Here is a 17,714-nt window from a genome sequence, read left to right as displayed (position 1 = left end):
TCATGGAGCCCTTACCTAAGCAAGCCCTGACACATCTCTATCGTAGCCAGCTCCGTTGCTTTTTTTATTAGCCCTAAGGCCACACTGCGTCTCTGTCACAGTAAAAAATAAAGTGTGTGAGGTAGGTTGAAGGTCTAACTTATATCCACCCATCAACGTACAGTTCCTAAGTATTATTTTTTAATTTCCCACCTACTGATCCTGGCTCTCTGGGAAGGCAGGTGCATTGTGATCCCTCTAAAGGCAAAGGCGGTTTAAGAGGTTCTCCCCCTGCTCTGTATCCTGGCCCAGGTTTCTATTCCTTCACAGTTTTGTCAGTTCAGCTGATAGCAAGGCAGCCTCTCAGCATGAATCTGCGATATGATCCAGGCTGGAGGTGTGTTATTTTAAAGGCTTAGTTTTTTTTTTCTCTTGTCATAATCTGAATGATATAATGGCTCTGTTACCGTCGCTTCCAAATGTTTGAGTTTATGCAATGGAGGAAGTAGTGACCTGTGTTGGAAGGGCAGAAATGAACAAAAGTAGGAGAAGGAAGAGCTGAAACTTTCTCCAGCTAAAACTCTAATTTGAGCATAAGGTAAACGTTTATCATAATATGAAATAGCCTTCTCAGATGCCTGAAGATAAGGCTATAAAGCGAGTCACTTGATTGTTCATAAGCATTACAAAGTTAGAGGCGTCTTCTGAACTACTGGACTAGAGACAGCTATTTTTTTAATTACATTGTTTTTAAAAAGTGTGCGGTTCATTCTTGTTGATAATGCCCTGCAGCCTGATACAGAAAATGTGGCAAAATCAGCAAAGACCTTTGCTTTGAAGTGCCCCTTACAGACCTTCATGGTGAGTAGTTGAAGGGTAGGTGCTTTCCATGGGTGCCCATGTCCTGCCTCCGTAGCCTGTTAGATCCCTGGGTGGATATTTTTTGCAGAGAAAGGTGATTCTTATCCTCGGGCAGTTCTGCTCACGAGGCTCATGTGGGCTGTTGTGTTGCGCTGCTCTTGTTCCTTCCTGGTCAAGGCCTTTTGAAGCCAATCGTGCCTTTTTGCACCCCTGCCATGAGTTACACAACCAACAATCAAAAGTTCAAAGACCTCAGTATGAGGGAGGACTTTGGCTTCTGAGGAAGCTCACCCCTGATAAGGAAAGATATGAATTGAAATTACCATAGTTGTTTCACTGTATTTGTTTTTCACTTCTGAAGAAGCGGCAGGGAGGCTTAGCGTAGTCTGGTTCAGAAGTGGGTTCGGGTGAATGCTTTAAAGGTGGGTGGTTTTGCTGTTTTTACAAGCTGCTGAGCAAAACTGGCAGTTTTGCTGCTACCAGCGAGAGAAATGTTGCTGCCTTCTCTTCCTCCACGCAGGTCTGTGTATGTTTTCTGCCTGGCACCGGCTGCAGTGCTCACGGGATCCTTCCCTGAGCTGGCTGAGCTTATTGGGCTGGGGGGAAACTGTCCACATCTTTTCTTCTCCTGGGCTAGTTTTCTCCTAGGTTAGTGGGTTGCTTCAGCTCACCTAAGGCCATACCAAAGCTGATGCCAAGTATGCAGACAGCAAGAAGAAGAAGAAGAAAACAAGTGCGGTGCAAGACAGCAGGCTTGTCCCTGTTTGATAGTAGTGATTTGTTAGATCGGTTCATCCCATGTCAAGGAGCGCTTGCCAGGTCGTAGGGGAGGTAGCACTCAACAAGTGAGTCGTCCTCACCACTGGGTCTGAGGTCCAGGTTCTCCTTAGCAATCTCTACTCTGCAGAAAGGTATCTGCTAATTGCTTTCTGGAAAGTATCAATTCACCAGGACCGTGGGTTGCTGTAATTGCCGTTGATGGGTGGAATTACATGGTGAGCAAGCACATGACGTGCAGAGCAGTTTCTGCTTTGTCATCCTGCCAGTGGCAGGTTGCCCAAACCAAGCGGGGAGAGGCACCAGCCACCTGCATACAGACTCTTTCAAGTCTCTTGCCAGAGGTTACGATTCCTTTTGGGTTTTGGGGCTAGTGCTGAAGGTAGGTACCTCTAGCACAGACCTACATGAAAGTAATTAGAGGTGTTTGTATAAAACCTGCATTGTCTAATGACTAGATTTTTATCTCATTGAAGATCCAGTTTTAGGTGAACATTCCTGAAGGCTGTTCAGACTTGTTATAGGAATAAAATATAAGGCTTCAGTTGCTTCAGGTACATGCAGGACTGTAGCTTTGGTAATATATTGAAGAAAAGAATTCTCCTTTGTGAAGATTGTGACCAGTGTTCACAACCTGTGTTCTTGCTTTTCTTTTTTTACATGCACAGATTAATTCCTGCATTCCTTCCCGAATCTAGAATAGGCCAAGCATTATCCATCATTACTGTTAACTATTGCATAACAATTCTGATCTTTAAACCCCTTTGCCAACATCAGCAAAACACTCTTCCCAATACTTTTGTGAGAAAAAGGAATTTTATCACTAAGTTTCAGAGAAGAAATCAGAGACTACAAGATTACAGACCAATTTTCACTTACTGCCTTTTTGCATTTGTGTGTGTGAATGCTCTTCAGGCTTGTGGGCTCAGTGTGCAAGGAATGTATATGCATTCAGTATGGCTGTTTGTCTAAATATGTGGATGTATCAGAGTTTGCTAATTAATGCTGGTTGTGCAGTGCCAAGTATTTATGTGGTTAAGTACAAACAGGTGTGTATTGACCCATTTATTGGAAATTAAGCCTAATGTAACTCAGAGTTATATAGAGAAAGGCAGAGCTGGTAATGAATTACAATCAAGTAACAGATTTTCTTATTTTTTCTTTTTCCATGCCGTGTCAAACAAAGTATCCAAATGTAGAGATGTTAGTTTTTTTCTTTCCACTAATACACTTAATATTTTCTATTGTATATATACATGTATCTCCAACAGAATATATATAAAAATTCATTTATGACCAGTGAGCAAACACAGATCTTTTCCAGGATTTTTAAGATATTTATTTAGAGGATTTCATATTTTAATTGACACCATACAGCAGAAATTACAGGAGGAGGGGAGGAGGCATGGAGAAATGCATGACAAGACTAGTTACATCAATAAATTGAACTGAAAGAAGTTTCCAGGGAACTAATTGCAGGAGAAAAATGAAAACTTCTATTTCAGTTTATAAAGTATGAGACTGGACAAAACGACAGCACATCAGGAAAAGAAAATAACTTTCTGGGCAAGAAAGGTAAAAATCATAATTTTCCTTAGGACTGAAGTTTCAGGCTCAGCCACAGAAAATCTAATTTAATTGCTTTGTTCCAAGCATACTGTTGGATTGGCAAAACTTACTGAAATCCCAGCCAAATCTCATACGGGCTTTCATTAAAGAGAAAAATATAGCAAGTCATCCTAACGTTGCAAATGACTCATTGGTCGCCTTAGGAAATGCCCCCTTGAGACAGGCAGGCCGCGGGTAAGGAAGCAATGAAGCTGCCAGGCCACTCCCCCAGACAGTTTGTCTTGAGGAGCGCAGCCTTCATAAAGGACGTCTTTCCAGACACTACGTTGTTTTATTCTTTATTTCACAGAGGGAGCACAGAAGCTACAAGAAGGACAATCTGACATAGCGGCAGAAACTCCACAGCCAGCTGGTTTTGGGCAGGAGAAGCAAATAGGAGACCATGAGAAAACTTTAAAGGTAGGGGGAGATACATTTTAAAATCTATAATTTAATTTTGACATTGAATAAGAATGTAGGCTATTTTTTTTTTTTTAATTGTGGTTCTTGGGAGCAGAATGGAGGAGATCTGTTCTCAGGAGGGGATCGTGGTCATGAACAAGTTCCCCTGGTAAACGGGAAGCAGACCCCATCAAGATCCCAGCTGCTTTAGAGTGGGGTTCTGGGAGGTGGTTTCAGAGGGGGAAGCTGTAATCTACTTGGATCTAAACTTTTAGTATGTTTTCATGAAGAATTATTATGAAGAACTGATGAAAAATGAACCAAACAGTAGGGAATAAAACCTGAAGTTTCTTAATCCATGTGAAAACATAAAAGTGTTTTTCTTAAAAGGCAAAAAAAAAGTAGCATGATATAAGTAGTGATCTAAGCAAACTTCGTGAGTAGGTATTGTGGTTTCTTTACATGCATCATAAAGATACCGTTCTTGGTAGCTGGATCTGATGACTGTGTGGGTGTTAGTCTGAGTCTGCCCTTAAGCTTTGCACCATCCTGTTGCTGCTGATCAAACAAGGAGGTGTGCTTTGGGTGAGAATGGCACACTTCCACTAATGTTATGTCCCTAAATATGAATGAAGTGAAACTGCATGTCATAATACAGTATATGCAGTTTTTCCACTCTTACTCTGATTATGGTAGGAAGTTTGAGCCTGGCCAATGGCTATGTTAGAAAAATAGAAAGAAGAGGAACTGAGTGCAAAGTAAATTCAGTGGTAGGGGTGTATATTGGGGTGATGGAGCAGAAAGAGAAGAGGAAGGAAGTTAAGGTATTTTTGGATGCCTTCACAACAGCCCCTGGTGTTTTCTAGGTTTTGTTTCTACTATTAACATGTTACCCAAGGTTATGAAATACTGTTGAAATGTAACTATATACAGGCAGATGTACAGTCTGAATTTCTGCTGACATTGCTGGAGGGGTAGGGGATTTTTGTCAGTGATACGGCTGCACTGGCAGCAGTCTCTAGGGTAGACACAGTTGTAGTTACAGAGAGGGAATAATCTAAACCCTGAGGAAGGCAACAGTAGAATGGGTTGGGCACAAAGGGATGCTTAATGCAAAACAAAATTAAGATGAAAAGAGAAGGGAAATGTCTTTTTTTTCTTTCCTTTTATTTTCCATGACTATTCCAGTATTACTAAATCAAGTTCTGCCTAGTCAGACACATAGAAACACTTGAATAAAAGTAAGCAGATTTGTGAATTGACTAAGTATGGGTTCCTTTCAAGGTTTTGTCATAATTTTCATTGATACTCACTGATTTACATCATCTGAGAAGTCTGATTTTTACTCACTCCAGATCTTGTCCTGCAGTTTGATAGGCACTGAGATTTTTGCCAGCAACTCCAGAGGCTTAAAGGTCTGAAGCTCTGATAAACTGAAGCTTTGCAAATTAAGTTAAAAGGCTCATTTTAGGAAGAGTATATGGAGACAGTGCATACAGCTGTCAAAATGCATTTTAGGGCTTATGGTTGTTTTCCTGTGGTAGTAATCATCTGATAAAAAAGAAATAATTTCTTGTGAAACTATAGTGATCACTTGATCCATTTGATGCCAAAGTTAGTCACAGTGCTAAACCAAAGGAATAATAAACACAAGCATGTTACAAAATGTAGTTTTCAGAAATAGTTTTCTTCATTCAGTTCTATTTGTTCAGTTGGTAAGGCTGCTAGTTGTGGATGGTTACAATGTTGTATATGATTGTTGTATTTTCCTACTAATATATGCAGGAGGAGGGGAAAAACACTAATTAGGAAAGTCTAGGGCAGATGAAAAGGATAAGATAAATTAGTGGAGTGCCTGTGTTGACAGGTATGTATCTCATCCTGGAGTACACAGTATGAGGAGACGCTGGAGGTAATGTGGAAAACTAAGCTCTACAAGGAAACCCAGAGCTCAAAAAAAACAAGAAAATTCATAGTTCAGTGTCTAATAGGTACTGAGCTATTCAAGGATGGATAAAGCAGATGAAATTTTAAAAAAGGTACTTAAAAGCAGAGGTCAGAGAAGTCAGATGCACTTACGTTCCTTTATCACAATATTTGCTGCTTGAAAGTACTAACTTCCGAGCACTGTGGGTAATGTTTCTGTGTTCCCTTATCCTTTTTGTTTTCTCTGTTCAGGCCAACAAGGAAGACAAGCCTCAGAAACTTCTGGAAATGAACGGGAATACAGCAGTGCCGCATTCCTACGACTATGATCTCATTGTCATTGGTGGAGGCTCAGGTGGTCTGGCAGCTGCCAAGGTATGAGAGAAAAAAATACAAATTTATACTTTCATTGTAAGTAGGTGGGTGACATCCTCAACATCTTGGATCTGTGTATTTTTCATACTGTAGGGTCATAACATTTGTGCCTGATTAGCAGGATTTCTTTTGAGGTTAGCCCTAGTTATACAATATTCTTTTCCTTGTGTTCTGAAGAAGAAAAACATTAAAATATCATGGTATACTTAAGAGAATGAAACTCGGTCCTCACTAGTGGGAGATGATGCTGTTGGAAAACAGCAGGTAGATATCTCAACAGTGTTTCTTATTAATTAATTCAATTAATTATTATTAATTCAATCATAATTGGAAAAGTTTTTAAAACTATTCAAAATTAATATCCAGAGGTTTCTAGTTTTATCTGAAAGTAATATCTGTTCAGAAATTGTTGCATGTGTTGTTTTAATTTTAGACAACACGGGAGATTTTGTGATTTATGAGCTTACATAGTTGTGTACATGGAGACTTTGCCTATCCTTAGGCAGAGTTAGGATCTCACCCTTTATTTCCAGGGTTTGGTACTTCCTGCCTGTAGCCAAAGAATTTATGGGTTTTGGTTAGGATGTTGCTTTTAGAAGCATATCTAAAATTAATTAAAAGAATCCACAGTGGTGCAAAAGATGCTGTGTCTTAGAGTTGTCATTATCCCAAATATTTGAAACTTGTTGAAATTTAATGTAAGTCAGTAACTTTCCTTTAGAGCAGTAGTTGGCAGATTTTGCCTCTTCTTGTTTTGGTAGAATTAACTATTTAGAAGTGAATTAGGCATTCCTAGAAATAAAACTATTTTCTTGCTCAGACATGGAGCTGGATTATTCCTTCAGACGGAGGCATTTCTTTTGTTCTCAAGGAGTATAGGAGGTCATTGAAGAATGAAAGAAAATTAGGAGAAAATATTTTGGCATAGCATTGGATTCACACTAAACCTGGGTCCCTTAGAAGAACTCATGTTACAATTGAAGGGTGCAGTGCTGAGTGGTGGATTGTAGTGTGCTGTATGTCCATGTCGAGGGTTTTGATTGCGGGGTGACAATAAAACCCTGGCAGATGTATTGTTAACCTCCTCTCCTCCCCCGCTTCCCCCTTTTGCTCCTCCCTCTCCCCCCTTCCCACTAGGGACAGGCGATCGGGAAGGAAAGAAGGACAGAGAGAAGAGAGTTGGAAAAATTAAAAATGTTTTACTAATGCTACTAATAAGAATAGAGAAAATAATACAAAATATACAAAACCAATCTTGAAAGTCTCAGCAACTGCAGAGCCAGCACCCAAAGTCCTGGATTAGACTCTGCAGCCAACCGGAGCTGGATTCAGTCTCTCACTAGGCCTCAGTTTGCAGAGATGACTAGCGAGGTCCTCTCCTAATGTCGGCCATAAGCAGAAGGGAAAAAAAGGGTCGAGATCCTCGTGATCTCCCACTTTTATATGAAGTATTCATGTGAATGGAATGTTATACTTTATTGGTCAGTTTCTTGGTCACCTGTTTCTCGTTGTCCCTCTCGTGAGATGTCCATCCGTGCTTATCAATAACTTCTCATTCCATTGCTCTGTTTACCAAAACATGTGTCTGGTTCTCCAGGAAAATGCAGCTAATATGAAGGCTTTAGCTGACAGGTAAAATTCACTAAAAGAGAAACTTGTTTTTTAACAAAACCAGGACAGTCCATAATCTATTTTGATATTTTATTGCTTTCCTATCGATAGGGGCACTATTGTCATGGCATAGGAAGATGATAATAGATCTATAAAAATTCTGAGAACTCACAGAGAGAAGCAGACACTGGTTTTCAGAGGATGGGGATGTTTTAGGACAGAAGAGAGTAACGATAGTAAGAGGGAGCTTGCAGTAACGCAAAAACAATTTGCAGTAATAAAAACCCATCTGTTGAAATTTCCGTAAGGAGGCTGCTCTGCTTTGTTGTACACATAATACTAGGTTGTGAAGCTACAGCAGTGATGTTTATTGCATCATTTTTCAGCTGTGGGACAGAAAAGGTGTGCAGCTAGGAAGATAAATTGCCTTATTCCTTCAATTCCATGTATAAGGTATATTGCTTCTTAGTGTTCTCAAGTGATTGTAGAATAGAGCAGAAGATGGTAGATCAATACAGACATATCACCATCAGTAGTAATGTGTATATTTCAAATCAGTTTCATGAAGCTGAAGTGATACTCTTCTACACAAAGAAACTTTTGACTTAGATTATTAATTTTCTTAGTGACTTAATAGACAGTGCTTTAAAAAGCAGAACAAAATAAAAGGAAAAAAAACAACTACATAGCTCTTAATCCAAGTTCCAGATATCCACATTCAGGTTTGCAGCACTTTAACTAGGTTGATTAAATGCATGCTTTTCGCTATGACACATGCAGCTTTGTGTGCACGTCTTCCCTTTCCTCTCTGTATTCTGCTTGGAGCTTGTTATTGTAGAGGTACATCTTCATGGCAAGTGCAAACACTGCCAGGCTGGCTCTGTGCAACCCAACCGCAGACCCAGATTAAAGTGCCCGGCCAGCACTATTGGCTCGCACCGAACAGCTGCAACCCTCGCAGCCCTGTTGCATTCATGCAGCGCTGCACTGAACCCAGGGAGGTTTGGAAGCCCATGGGGCAGGTTTTGTTACTGCGGGCATGTATCACTCTGCAGAAGTGGTTAAATTTGTTTGCGATCTCTACTGAGGTGGTGATGCAGTTCTGCACTGTATTATGTCAACATTTAGCTGAGTATAAGCTTGGGAATCTGTGCGTTCTAGTTAGCTAACACTAGTAAAGATCTTTTTGAGCTGTGGATAGCAGCTGTTGTTATAAAGGAGCAATAATAAAGCATCTTTATCCCTAAGCACCTTTCTGAGAAACTTTCTCAGAAGTGCAACCAACAGATAGAAATTAGCTTCTTGGCCAACCTTGACCTTTAATTGGAAGCAGAAATCCAGTACATTAATGTTTTCCAAAGTTGTCTGCAGCCTGAGTTGTTTTAAATATGATTTATATTTTGCATTAAGTAAGTTGCATTTAGAATTGAAATTCTGATTGTCAACTATTTGCATTAACAATTATTACTGTTAACACAATGCTGAAGGCTGTCCAGGTCCTCCCAAACCAAACCCAAGGCCTTAGGGTAATATCCTGTGCCTATAGTTGTTATTGCTTACATGTCTAAGAACTCACGTCATGCAGCACAGTTGTGGTTACTCCAAGTGTCAAAGTTATTTTGCTGCATCTCATGGGAGAATCTGTCATCTCTGCTTTTCAGCTATGTAGTGCTTACTTAAGTGTTTTTCTCTGGTACCAGTTATTGCTGTCAATTTTTGCGTTTTTCTTTAAAAGCACAAAGGGAATAATGGAATCAGTATAGAAATTCCAGTTCTCAGTATCATTTAAACACATTGCTTGTAAATTTCCTAATGCAACTCCTCAGGGGAAATATCATGAAAGAAACCATCACTTTTTGTAGTCTGAATGACATTTGCACATCCTGACATTAAAGGCAACTTGCCGCGGGTTGACTAGCTTGAAGAGCAAGAGCTGATTCTGACAACTACAGATTGTACTCAAAATCAAGTTTTGCTTTCTACTACAAGAAAAAAGATTGGATAAACACGGTTGTAATACTTGGCCATGTGACTGCTTATGTCATTATGTCATTGTGTGGTGTGATTTCAAACAAATATTTGAGAAACCATCTTTGAATGGAAAACTGGTTTAATGAAGAATTTGTTAACTATGTTCAAAGTAAATGGCATGTTGGAAAAAAAAGTGTGGACAAACTGACAACATGGAGGAGAGAAGTGAAGGTTTGACTCCCAGAGTCTTATATATATATATATATATATAAACTGGCACCATGCTGTTGTGTAGCAGGATGAATGCCTATATTTTTCCTTTAATCTTTTTTTCCTACTGAGTGCACATATTAATTCAGAAGATTGATGGCTGTCTGACTGTTCCTTTGCAAATCATTCACTATTACTTACTTAAAAGTCACCAAGCTTTTCAGCAATGCATGGTGTTATTATCTACTCCAAATTTGAACTCTAATATTTAGATACATGTCTTATTTTATTTGTTTTGCAGGAGGCTGCCAAATATGAAAAGAAAGTGATGGTGCTGGACTTTGTCACGCCTACACCTCTGGGAAACTCATGGGGTAAATATTTGTTCGTTGCAAACCTGTTGTAAAGGAGCTTTACTCGAAGATGTTGATTCTCCTTTGAGATCAGCCACAATGATGTGGAAAACACTTTCTGTTCCTTTCTCTCAGGTCTTGGAGGAACGTGTGTAAATGTGGGCTGTATACCTAAAAAACTGATGCATCAGGCAGCTTTACTAGGACAAGCCTTGCAAGATTCCCGCAAATTTGGATGGCAATTTACAGAAGAAGGTAAAGAAGGAGAACATTTTTTTGCAGTTTTCTCATTTGTGCCAAAAATCCAGAAATTCTTTTCACAGTCAAGTGGTTGTTGCATTTTAAACATATTCTGGCATTAAAAATGTGAGGCAACTTCAGAGAGATTATACAACATCTAAGGGAGTACCCCAAAATGCCCCATTAGAAACTTACTCGTAGTTGCATGCAAGGTTTTCCTTTCCCTCAGTCTCTATTACTGCTACATAAGAAGATGAATTTTCCTTTATATTGGCTCTAATGTGTATGGTTATAAGACTGGGATTTATTTAGGGTGTAATCCTGTAGTAGGGACCATGTTGAGGCACCTCTCAGAGATGCATGGTCTTCATTGTGTTGAGCAATGTCATGTGCTTACAGCATGTTTCTGTAGAAAGCTATCAATAATGCAATAAGCCTTAATTTTTCAAGTCATACCTGTTCCACTGTGGCATCTTTTGTTGTCTACGCTGATGTAATTCTTTGAATTTCAATAGAGTTACTGTGGAATAAATAAGAATAAGGCAAAGGTGACTGGGTCATGAAGAAAAATCTGACTGAGAATACAAGGTTGGCAGTGGAAAAAGAAGAAGTCACAGACTGACAGATGAACCTTTCTCTTTTGTTTCTAACAGTCAAACACAACTGGATGACTATGACAGAATCTGTTCAGAATTACATTGGTTCACTGAACTGGGGCTATCGGGTTGCACTGAGAGAGAAGAAAGTCACGTATGAGAATGCATACGGAGAATTTGTCGGGCCACACACAGTAAAGGTACTCGCTAGCCATGTGTGCTGGGTCTTCCTGTAGTGCTTTCTCAATAGAGGTGCTTTTCAAATAGAGTAACATTTCACTTGGTAGGACTGCAACATACTCACTTTGGAGTAATACTTTGTCCACAGGCAACAAATAAAAGAGGAGTTGAGAAGCTGTACACGGCTGAGAGATTTCTCATTGCCACTGGTGAACGACCACGCTACCTGGGTATACCTGGAGACAAAGAATACTGCATTAGCAGGTAAAAACAGAGAGCAATATGAAATAATTCACTCTGTGTAAATGCTTCACCTCTAAGAGAAAGTGGTGAAGCATGAGCAGGGCTGCTTGGTTGCCGGTTTTCTTTCCTATGTAACTTTTTGTTAGGGGCAAGTAAGAGCAGGAGAATAGCTATAGTCAGATTTTAAGGTGCCAAAAACATTGGTGTCTAGTAGACACCATAGGACTGTGGGCGGCTGGCTAGGGTGGTTCTGTTTCTGACTGATAACAGCAGTAACAGAGAATACCATAAATGATGTGTGTGTCCATCATAAAATTAATCCATCAGCTCTGCCCCAGTTACCAGTACACCCACTTCCTCTCTGATCCTTGTGGTCTTTCAGTTCACATCCTGAAGTTTTTTTTGATAATGAAGAGCACAGTCTGCTTGGAAGAAACCTCCCTGCTCAGATATCAGGCAAAGTAGGAGTTGCAAAGCAGTTGATATTGTGAAGCCAGCAGAAATGTATCTGTCTTCGTGCATTGGGGCAGTCTTGAAACTCAGCCCATTTTTTTTTTTCCAGCTACTCAGTGACGTTAATTCAACTTTTGGGAAAACTGATTTCAAATGACTGGTTAATTGACAAGACCAAGCACTTTTAGCACAATTTTGACCAAAAAAAAATCATATGCAGATGAAATGTGTTTTCATACCAGAGTAACTTTTAAGTTAATTAAGGTAGAATCAGAGGTTGGAATTACAGGCTTGCAAACCTGTAGAATTGAAATAAATAACTGCCATCATTCCTGTGAAACCAAACTACCATGTTGTATGTTTCCTTTCTAATAAACGGCAGAGAAATTAAAGGTACCAGATAATACAACCTGTACAGTGGTGCTTTAAAATAACATTAAAGTGAAAGAGTCAGGAATGCCAGAGTTAAAGACTATCAAATTGAGGCTGGCTGTGTAATCTTCACTGGGTTCCCTGGAGGACAGGAGCTATGATGGAGCCTTTAATTACCCACATTTTATGCCACCACAACATTTGCAGAGAGCGTCATTGTTTAGCCATTGCAGCTGTTGGCTGAGAAGGAGACACTTATTTTTAGATTTAAATCTTCGGAGAATTGCTTTGCCAAACACTGCCTAAGTCTCGGCTGAGTAAGGGTGATACTTCCATGAGTCCGTGTTCCGTGAGGAGCCTTGCTTTTGTAGTCTAGGTCCAAAGTGTGGTAGAACTGACGTATTATAGCTTGATGAAGCAGTTGAAAGAAATGGAAAGCAGGGAAATAAACATGTTTTCCATAATTTTGTACTTCTGTCTCTGCCTGTTACTGTGATTTGCATTAATTTGTTTTATTGTATATGTGTATTTGGCACTGTGTATAAAGCTTTAGCAAAAGGGTAAGTCTTAAAGGAAGTGGAGATGATATTTTAATCTAAAAGCTGAACCCCTTCCTCTTCCTTTTAGCTCTCAGGAGCTGAAATTTGCAGCAAAATATTTGAAGCAAGATTCAGAGAAAAAAAAAACAACCTACCTTTTTAACACTTTTTCATAAGTTTCTGTAAAAAAAAACCCTCTAAATTTTTATGGTGATTCAGAATTTTCATACTCTTTTTTTTATTTGTACTGATCTTGTATTCCAGCTGAATTTCCAGAAAATTAAGTCTCTTTTTTTTTTTTTTTTAGTGATCAGGAAGATGAATAAAGTCCTGTTCTTACAGAAGAAATTGGATAAATGTAAAGCACGATACATTCTTCTGGTTGTCTCTAACTTTCTTTTATCCTCTCTTCTTTTTTTTGGCAGTGATGATCTTTTCTCTCTGCCTTACTGTCCAGGGAAAACCCTGGTGGTTGGAGCTTCCTATGTTGCCTTGGAATGTGCAGGATTTCTTGTAGGTCTTGGATTAGATGTCACTGTAATGGTGAGATCCATTCTCTTAAGAGGATTTGACCAGGATATGGCAAACAAAATTGGCGAATATATGGAAGAACATGGAATCAAATTTATTAGGGAGTTTGTGCCAATCAAGGTAGGCTCAAAGTGGTACATGGCTGCAATTGATTGCAATATACTATCAAAATGTTTTAAGATGTAAATTATTTTATTGAATACAAAAGTTGAATTTGCGATACAGGATCTGCTATGATATAGTAAGGGTTAATTTTTGTTTTAAACTTAATAAGTCCATGAATCCTATGTAATTGAAGGGTACAATTTAGTCATCTTATTATAATTTTGTGAGATTCCAGAATTCGTTGTTTTATCAGAGTTAGATGGGTTAGTATATGTCGCATTAAAAATGTTGTTACTACTTCTAATTCTGGTCCGGCAAATGTTGAATATGTTTAAATTCAGCAGTTCTGAAATCTGTGAAACTTCTTGCTGGCTCATAATTAAACAGATGCATAATTTCCTGTAGGATCAGGGCCTGTGCCTCACAAATAGTCATATTTTTCATAGCCAGTTCTCAAATTCTCAGCTAGCAAATATTGCTTATGTGCCCAGGATCAGTGGACTATGCAGAAAAGTAAATGGGCTTTAAAAGTATCCTTCTATATCTATGCTTCACTTGACAGAGTCCTTAAATACTTGCTCAATTTTCTTTGAATTCAGTAGTAGTACTTGTGCAGTTAGTTATGTATATGGATAGGCAAATTCAGGTTGAAAAGCAGATTAGATAAGCTCTGGGGGTTTTCTGATGTAAAATTGCCTTATCAAAGACTTCAGAGGGTGCTAACAGTATTTTTCTTAATGTTATTTTCACAATTAAAGCTTAATTATTGTGAAATAGGAAATAATGTATTAAGCAGTGTTCAATTTTGTGTTAAACCAGTGTGTTACAGAATTGAACACTTTAGAGATTAAAGCATTAAATCGAGTGAAGACTGTTCATTTTCAGCCTTAGCAATATCAAGAGTAGCTTAAAAAATGCACTTGCCAAGTACCACACTGTGGATCTGACCCCTTCTCAGAGAGCATAAGAAATTTGCTGTGAGAAGTCAAGGTTTCAGGAAACCTTGCTTTTATATATGTCTGTTTGTGGAAATCCCATCCCATATGAAAAACACTGGTGATTATAGAGCTGCTTTCAGATGCAGCTTTTTGTAGGCTTTTCTGGGAAAGAAGGAAGCTGATTTTACAAGATGCAGATCATAGTGGAGCCCCAGTGGCCCAGTGGATGAGGCACTGGCCTTATTTACCAGGGGTTATGGGTTTGAGTTCCAGCTGCAGTGACTCACCATCCTCCCAGCAGGTGCCTATGAGGCCCTGCATGGGGAGTTCAGCGAGTTGAGGAATAAGGGGTCAGTGGCAGCTGCCTGACCTAGAAGGGGGAGGGTTGTAAAGTGGACCCAAACTACTGAAGAACCAAACTGCAACGTTGAGGGAGGTGGTAAGAGGAGACAAGGTCACCCCACATCAGATACAACTGCGAAACAAAAAAAGTGGAGTTGTGATTGGAGGAGACTCTCTTCTAAAGGGAGCAGAAGGCTCAACTGACCCACTTGTGAAGAAAGTGCTGCCTTGCTGGGGCCAAGGTTAAAGGCATAAAAGCTTACTGCCCTTCATAAAGCCTCAAACCATTTAGGGACATGGTTTAGTGCTAGAGTTAGGATGTGGTTGGACTTGATGATCTCTTCCAACCAAAATGATTCTGTTCTATTTCAGCTAAACAGCGAGTGGTCTCCTCCACATGCATCCAAAGAGGAGTCCATCACCCTAGTCATAAAATACATTTCTGTGTATTTTACCCTGTCCCTTTGCTACATGTCTGTGATTTCAATGGGAATAAAATATTTGGCCCTGTTTTTAGTTGAGCATATCTTTAGATTCAAATTGCTGGATATGTTTTTAGCAAGTCTTCTCATCTCTTTCAAACATTGTTTTTGAAGTTATGCATTTTGTGCTTATTAAAACCCTTTGTTGGGATGTTTGAAGAGAGAAGATGAGGAATTATAAATAATGCCTTTGTATAGAAGCAGTTTAACATAGTTAGTAGAATGGCAAAGAAGGTTTGGGGTTTTTTAAATTAAAAAGGAGAGGAGAACTTCCATCAGAAATTTTAGTGTTTCTGTCTTCAAATACTGAATATGAAGCAGGAACTAGAGCAGCTGTTGAAAAGTACCTTTTCTTCTGTGGAATGAACACTAAAAATATCCCAGAATTTAGTGTTGCACGTGTACATATTTCTTGTATGTACAGCCAGCCGTGGGAAGCAGCGGGGGCACCTTGCCGTTCCAGGGAGGGTAAGGGAAGGAAGGTTACTGAGGGTTTCCAGTCCTGTCCTCACAGTCCAGCGAACATTGATGAGAACAGAAGAGAATCCACCTATGCAGCTTCGAAGTCCCTTAGCCAACTGCTGCCCTGTCCTGCAAGGCCATGGCAGCTTTACATATTGGACTGATAGTGAAACAGAGCAAAGGCTTTTACTGCTTAAGGGCTGGGATGTGACTGTGGCTTCCCATGGATGGAAGGCAAGATGACCCTCAATGTGCAGTTAGAGAAAATATCTAATGGTTTTTCCAAGTCTTGCAAGAGTTCCCTTCCTCCTCAACTCCTCTGCCCCAGTTGATACCAGCAAATCATGTGGTGGACTTGGACGAGAACTTAGCTATTAATCAACTTTTATAAACAGAAACAAAGTCTTATTGTGTTGGTCATAAGAATAAATGCATGGAGATAAACCAAAATTTTAAATACTAAGTAGTAATCACAAATCTAGAGAAAGGTGAAAATATCTTTAGAATGAATACTTGAATTTTAGGTGATGGTTAAACGTTCATTTTCGGTTATAAGATATGTGGTGAGACATTTGCATACCTTTATTTGAAACAGAACTTTTTTTTTTTCATCTAATGTTGTAGGTTGAGCAGATTGAGGAAGGAACTCCTGGAAGACTGAAAGTTATAGCCAAGTCCACAAATGGGAACGAAATAATTGAAGGCGAATACAATACTGTGAGTCCTGTTTATACACACAAAGAACATGAGATAACCTTCCATTTAACGTTGAGATTTTGTGGGGTGTCTTTATCCATAGTTTAGATTTTTCAAAGCTATTTTAATCACTACAATATGCTAATTGCACACAATCAAGAGGTAATTAATGTGACAAAAGTCCCAGAATCCGTGGGCATGAGTCCCATGTGCACTTGCATGCTTGTGAAACCTGTTTCTTAGCTTAGCCATGTAGATGCACTTGGTCACGTGGAACCAGTTGCAGGAGTTTTCCCCAGTGGGATGTTTGACATAAACAGTAAGTGATCATTTCTAATAGCTTTCACAGTAACTAAAACATGATCTGGAATTAGCCCAAAACAATGATCTCTGCAAGAACTAAACAAACAGGTGTCATGTCTTCTCAAGACCTATTGTTGACCCAGCATTTTCACAAAAACAACTAATGGCCTGTAGCAAGTCAGTCAGGGAACTTCATTACACACTTAAAACAGTAAAATTGCAGTGTGCAGGTATGCCATTATATGTTGGGTTGACTGTTTCCATCATCCCTCAACCCACTAATTTTCTTAAGCTTGATGCTGAAAAAAAAATAGTCGTGAATAAAGTATTTGGAACTACTCAAAATGCATGAAGACACGCACTTGCCAGCCTGGGATTTTAGAGTGCAAATACTGTGTGCCAATTACGTTGTTTACCTATATAGTGCATCAGTCATTCCATAAGAAGGACATGCCTGAGTGCATCTGAGGGCTGATATTATGAGAAGGTTTAACAGGAACAACAGTGCTCTTGCACAGTGTTGTAATACTATTTTTCCTGGTCCATAGTAGTGAAAGCTTCTTAGCCAGCAAATCACTGCCATCTTTTCATTAAGGAAACTTCTAGTTTCTTATTGCTACTACATCTTTCAGTGAAATGCTGTCACTCCTCAAAGAAGCAATGAGCTGTGTGTGATGCATTTTAAGACTTTCAGCTCTGAAGGTCTGGCATGCTTGGTCATCTAAAGGACTTGAAGCAGATCTAGAATTCTGTCAGCACAGTTCTTGATTGTTGTGTGAGAAGCAAAGCATAGTTACCTGGGCAGTTGTCCAAGACTGCAAAGCACACAGCGCTTTTCCTTGTGGTAGTATAGGCTGGAACTTGTTTTGCTTCTGAAGGTAGCCGAGTTGACAGGATGGCTAAGAATTTGGCCTGGTCTGTCCATCATTCTGGACAACTGTTCAAATAATATCAAGCAAATAATATTCTTTGGCAGTGACTTGGCTGAGAGCCTATATAAGTAAACGATATTTTCTGATCAAAACAAAGATTATTTTAGGGTCTTTCTATTTGCCTAAGTGTCTGAGTTTCCTTCCTAAAGACTCCTTTCCTTATGGAGCATTTTGGGGTCATCTGCTCTGGTAGGGTTATGGTATAACACTTTGGTATAAAAATATAA

The 17,714-nt window shown here is 39.3% G+C and overlaps 1 protein-coding gene across 2 annotated transcripts in view; it reads left to right on the top strand.

Annotated features, from left to right (window-relative positions):
• TXNRD1 (thioredoxin reductase 1) overlaps window positions 1-17,714 on the top strand; it is a 51,102-nt gene that overhangs the window by 18,879 nt on the left and 14,509 nt on the right. The window contains exons 1-9 of one of the 2 annotated variants that reach the window (XM_082042927.1): window positions 1,967-1,999; window positions 3,536-3,645; window positions 5,806-5,928; window positions 10,022-10,094; window positions 10,209-10,328; window positions 10,967-11,109; window positions 11,238-11,353; window positions 13,122-13,347; window positions 16,181-16,273. In XM_082042927.1, coding sequence (XP_081899053.1) covers window positions 5,842-5,928; window positions 10,022-10,094; window positions 10,209-10,328; window positions 10,967-11,109; window positions 11,238-11,353; window positions 13,122-13,347; window positions 16,181-16,273 — 858 coding nt within the window. In that variant the 5' untranslated portion in view covers window positions 1,967-1,999; window positions 3,536-3,645; window positions 5,806-5,841. Of the gene's footprint in view, window positions 1-1,966; window positions 2,000-3,535; window positions 3,646-5,805; window positions 5,929-10,021; window positions 10,095-10,208; window positions 10,329-10,966; window positions 11,110-11,237; window positions 11,354-13,121; window positions 13,348-16,180; window positions 16,274-17,714 lie in introns of those variants that run through there. The other variant, XM_082042926.1, reaches the window with a different exon arrangement.

The sequence above is a fragment of the Streptopelia decaocto genome, assembly GCF_964273445.1.
Source record: "Streptopelia decaocto genome assembly, chromosome: 1".
Classification (NCBI taxonomy): Eukaryota; Metazoa; Chordata; class Aves; order Columbiformes; family Columbidae; genus Streptopelia; species Streptopelia decaocto.
This window is presented reverse-complemented; position numbering and strand designations above follow the sequence as displayed.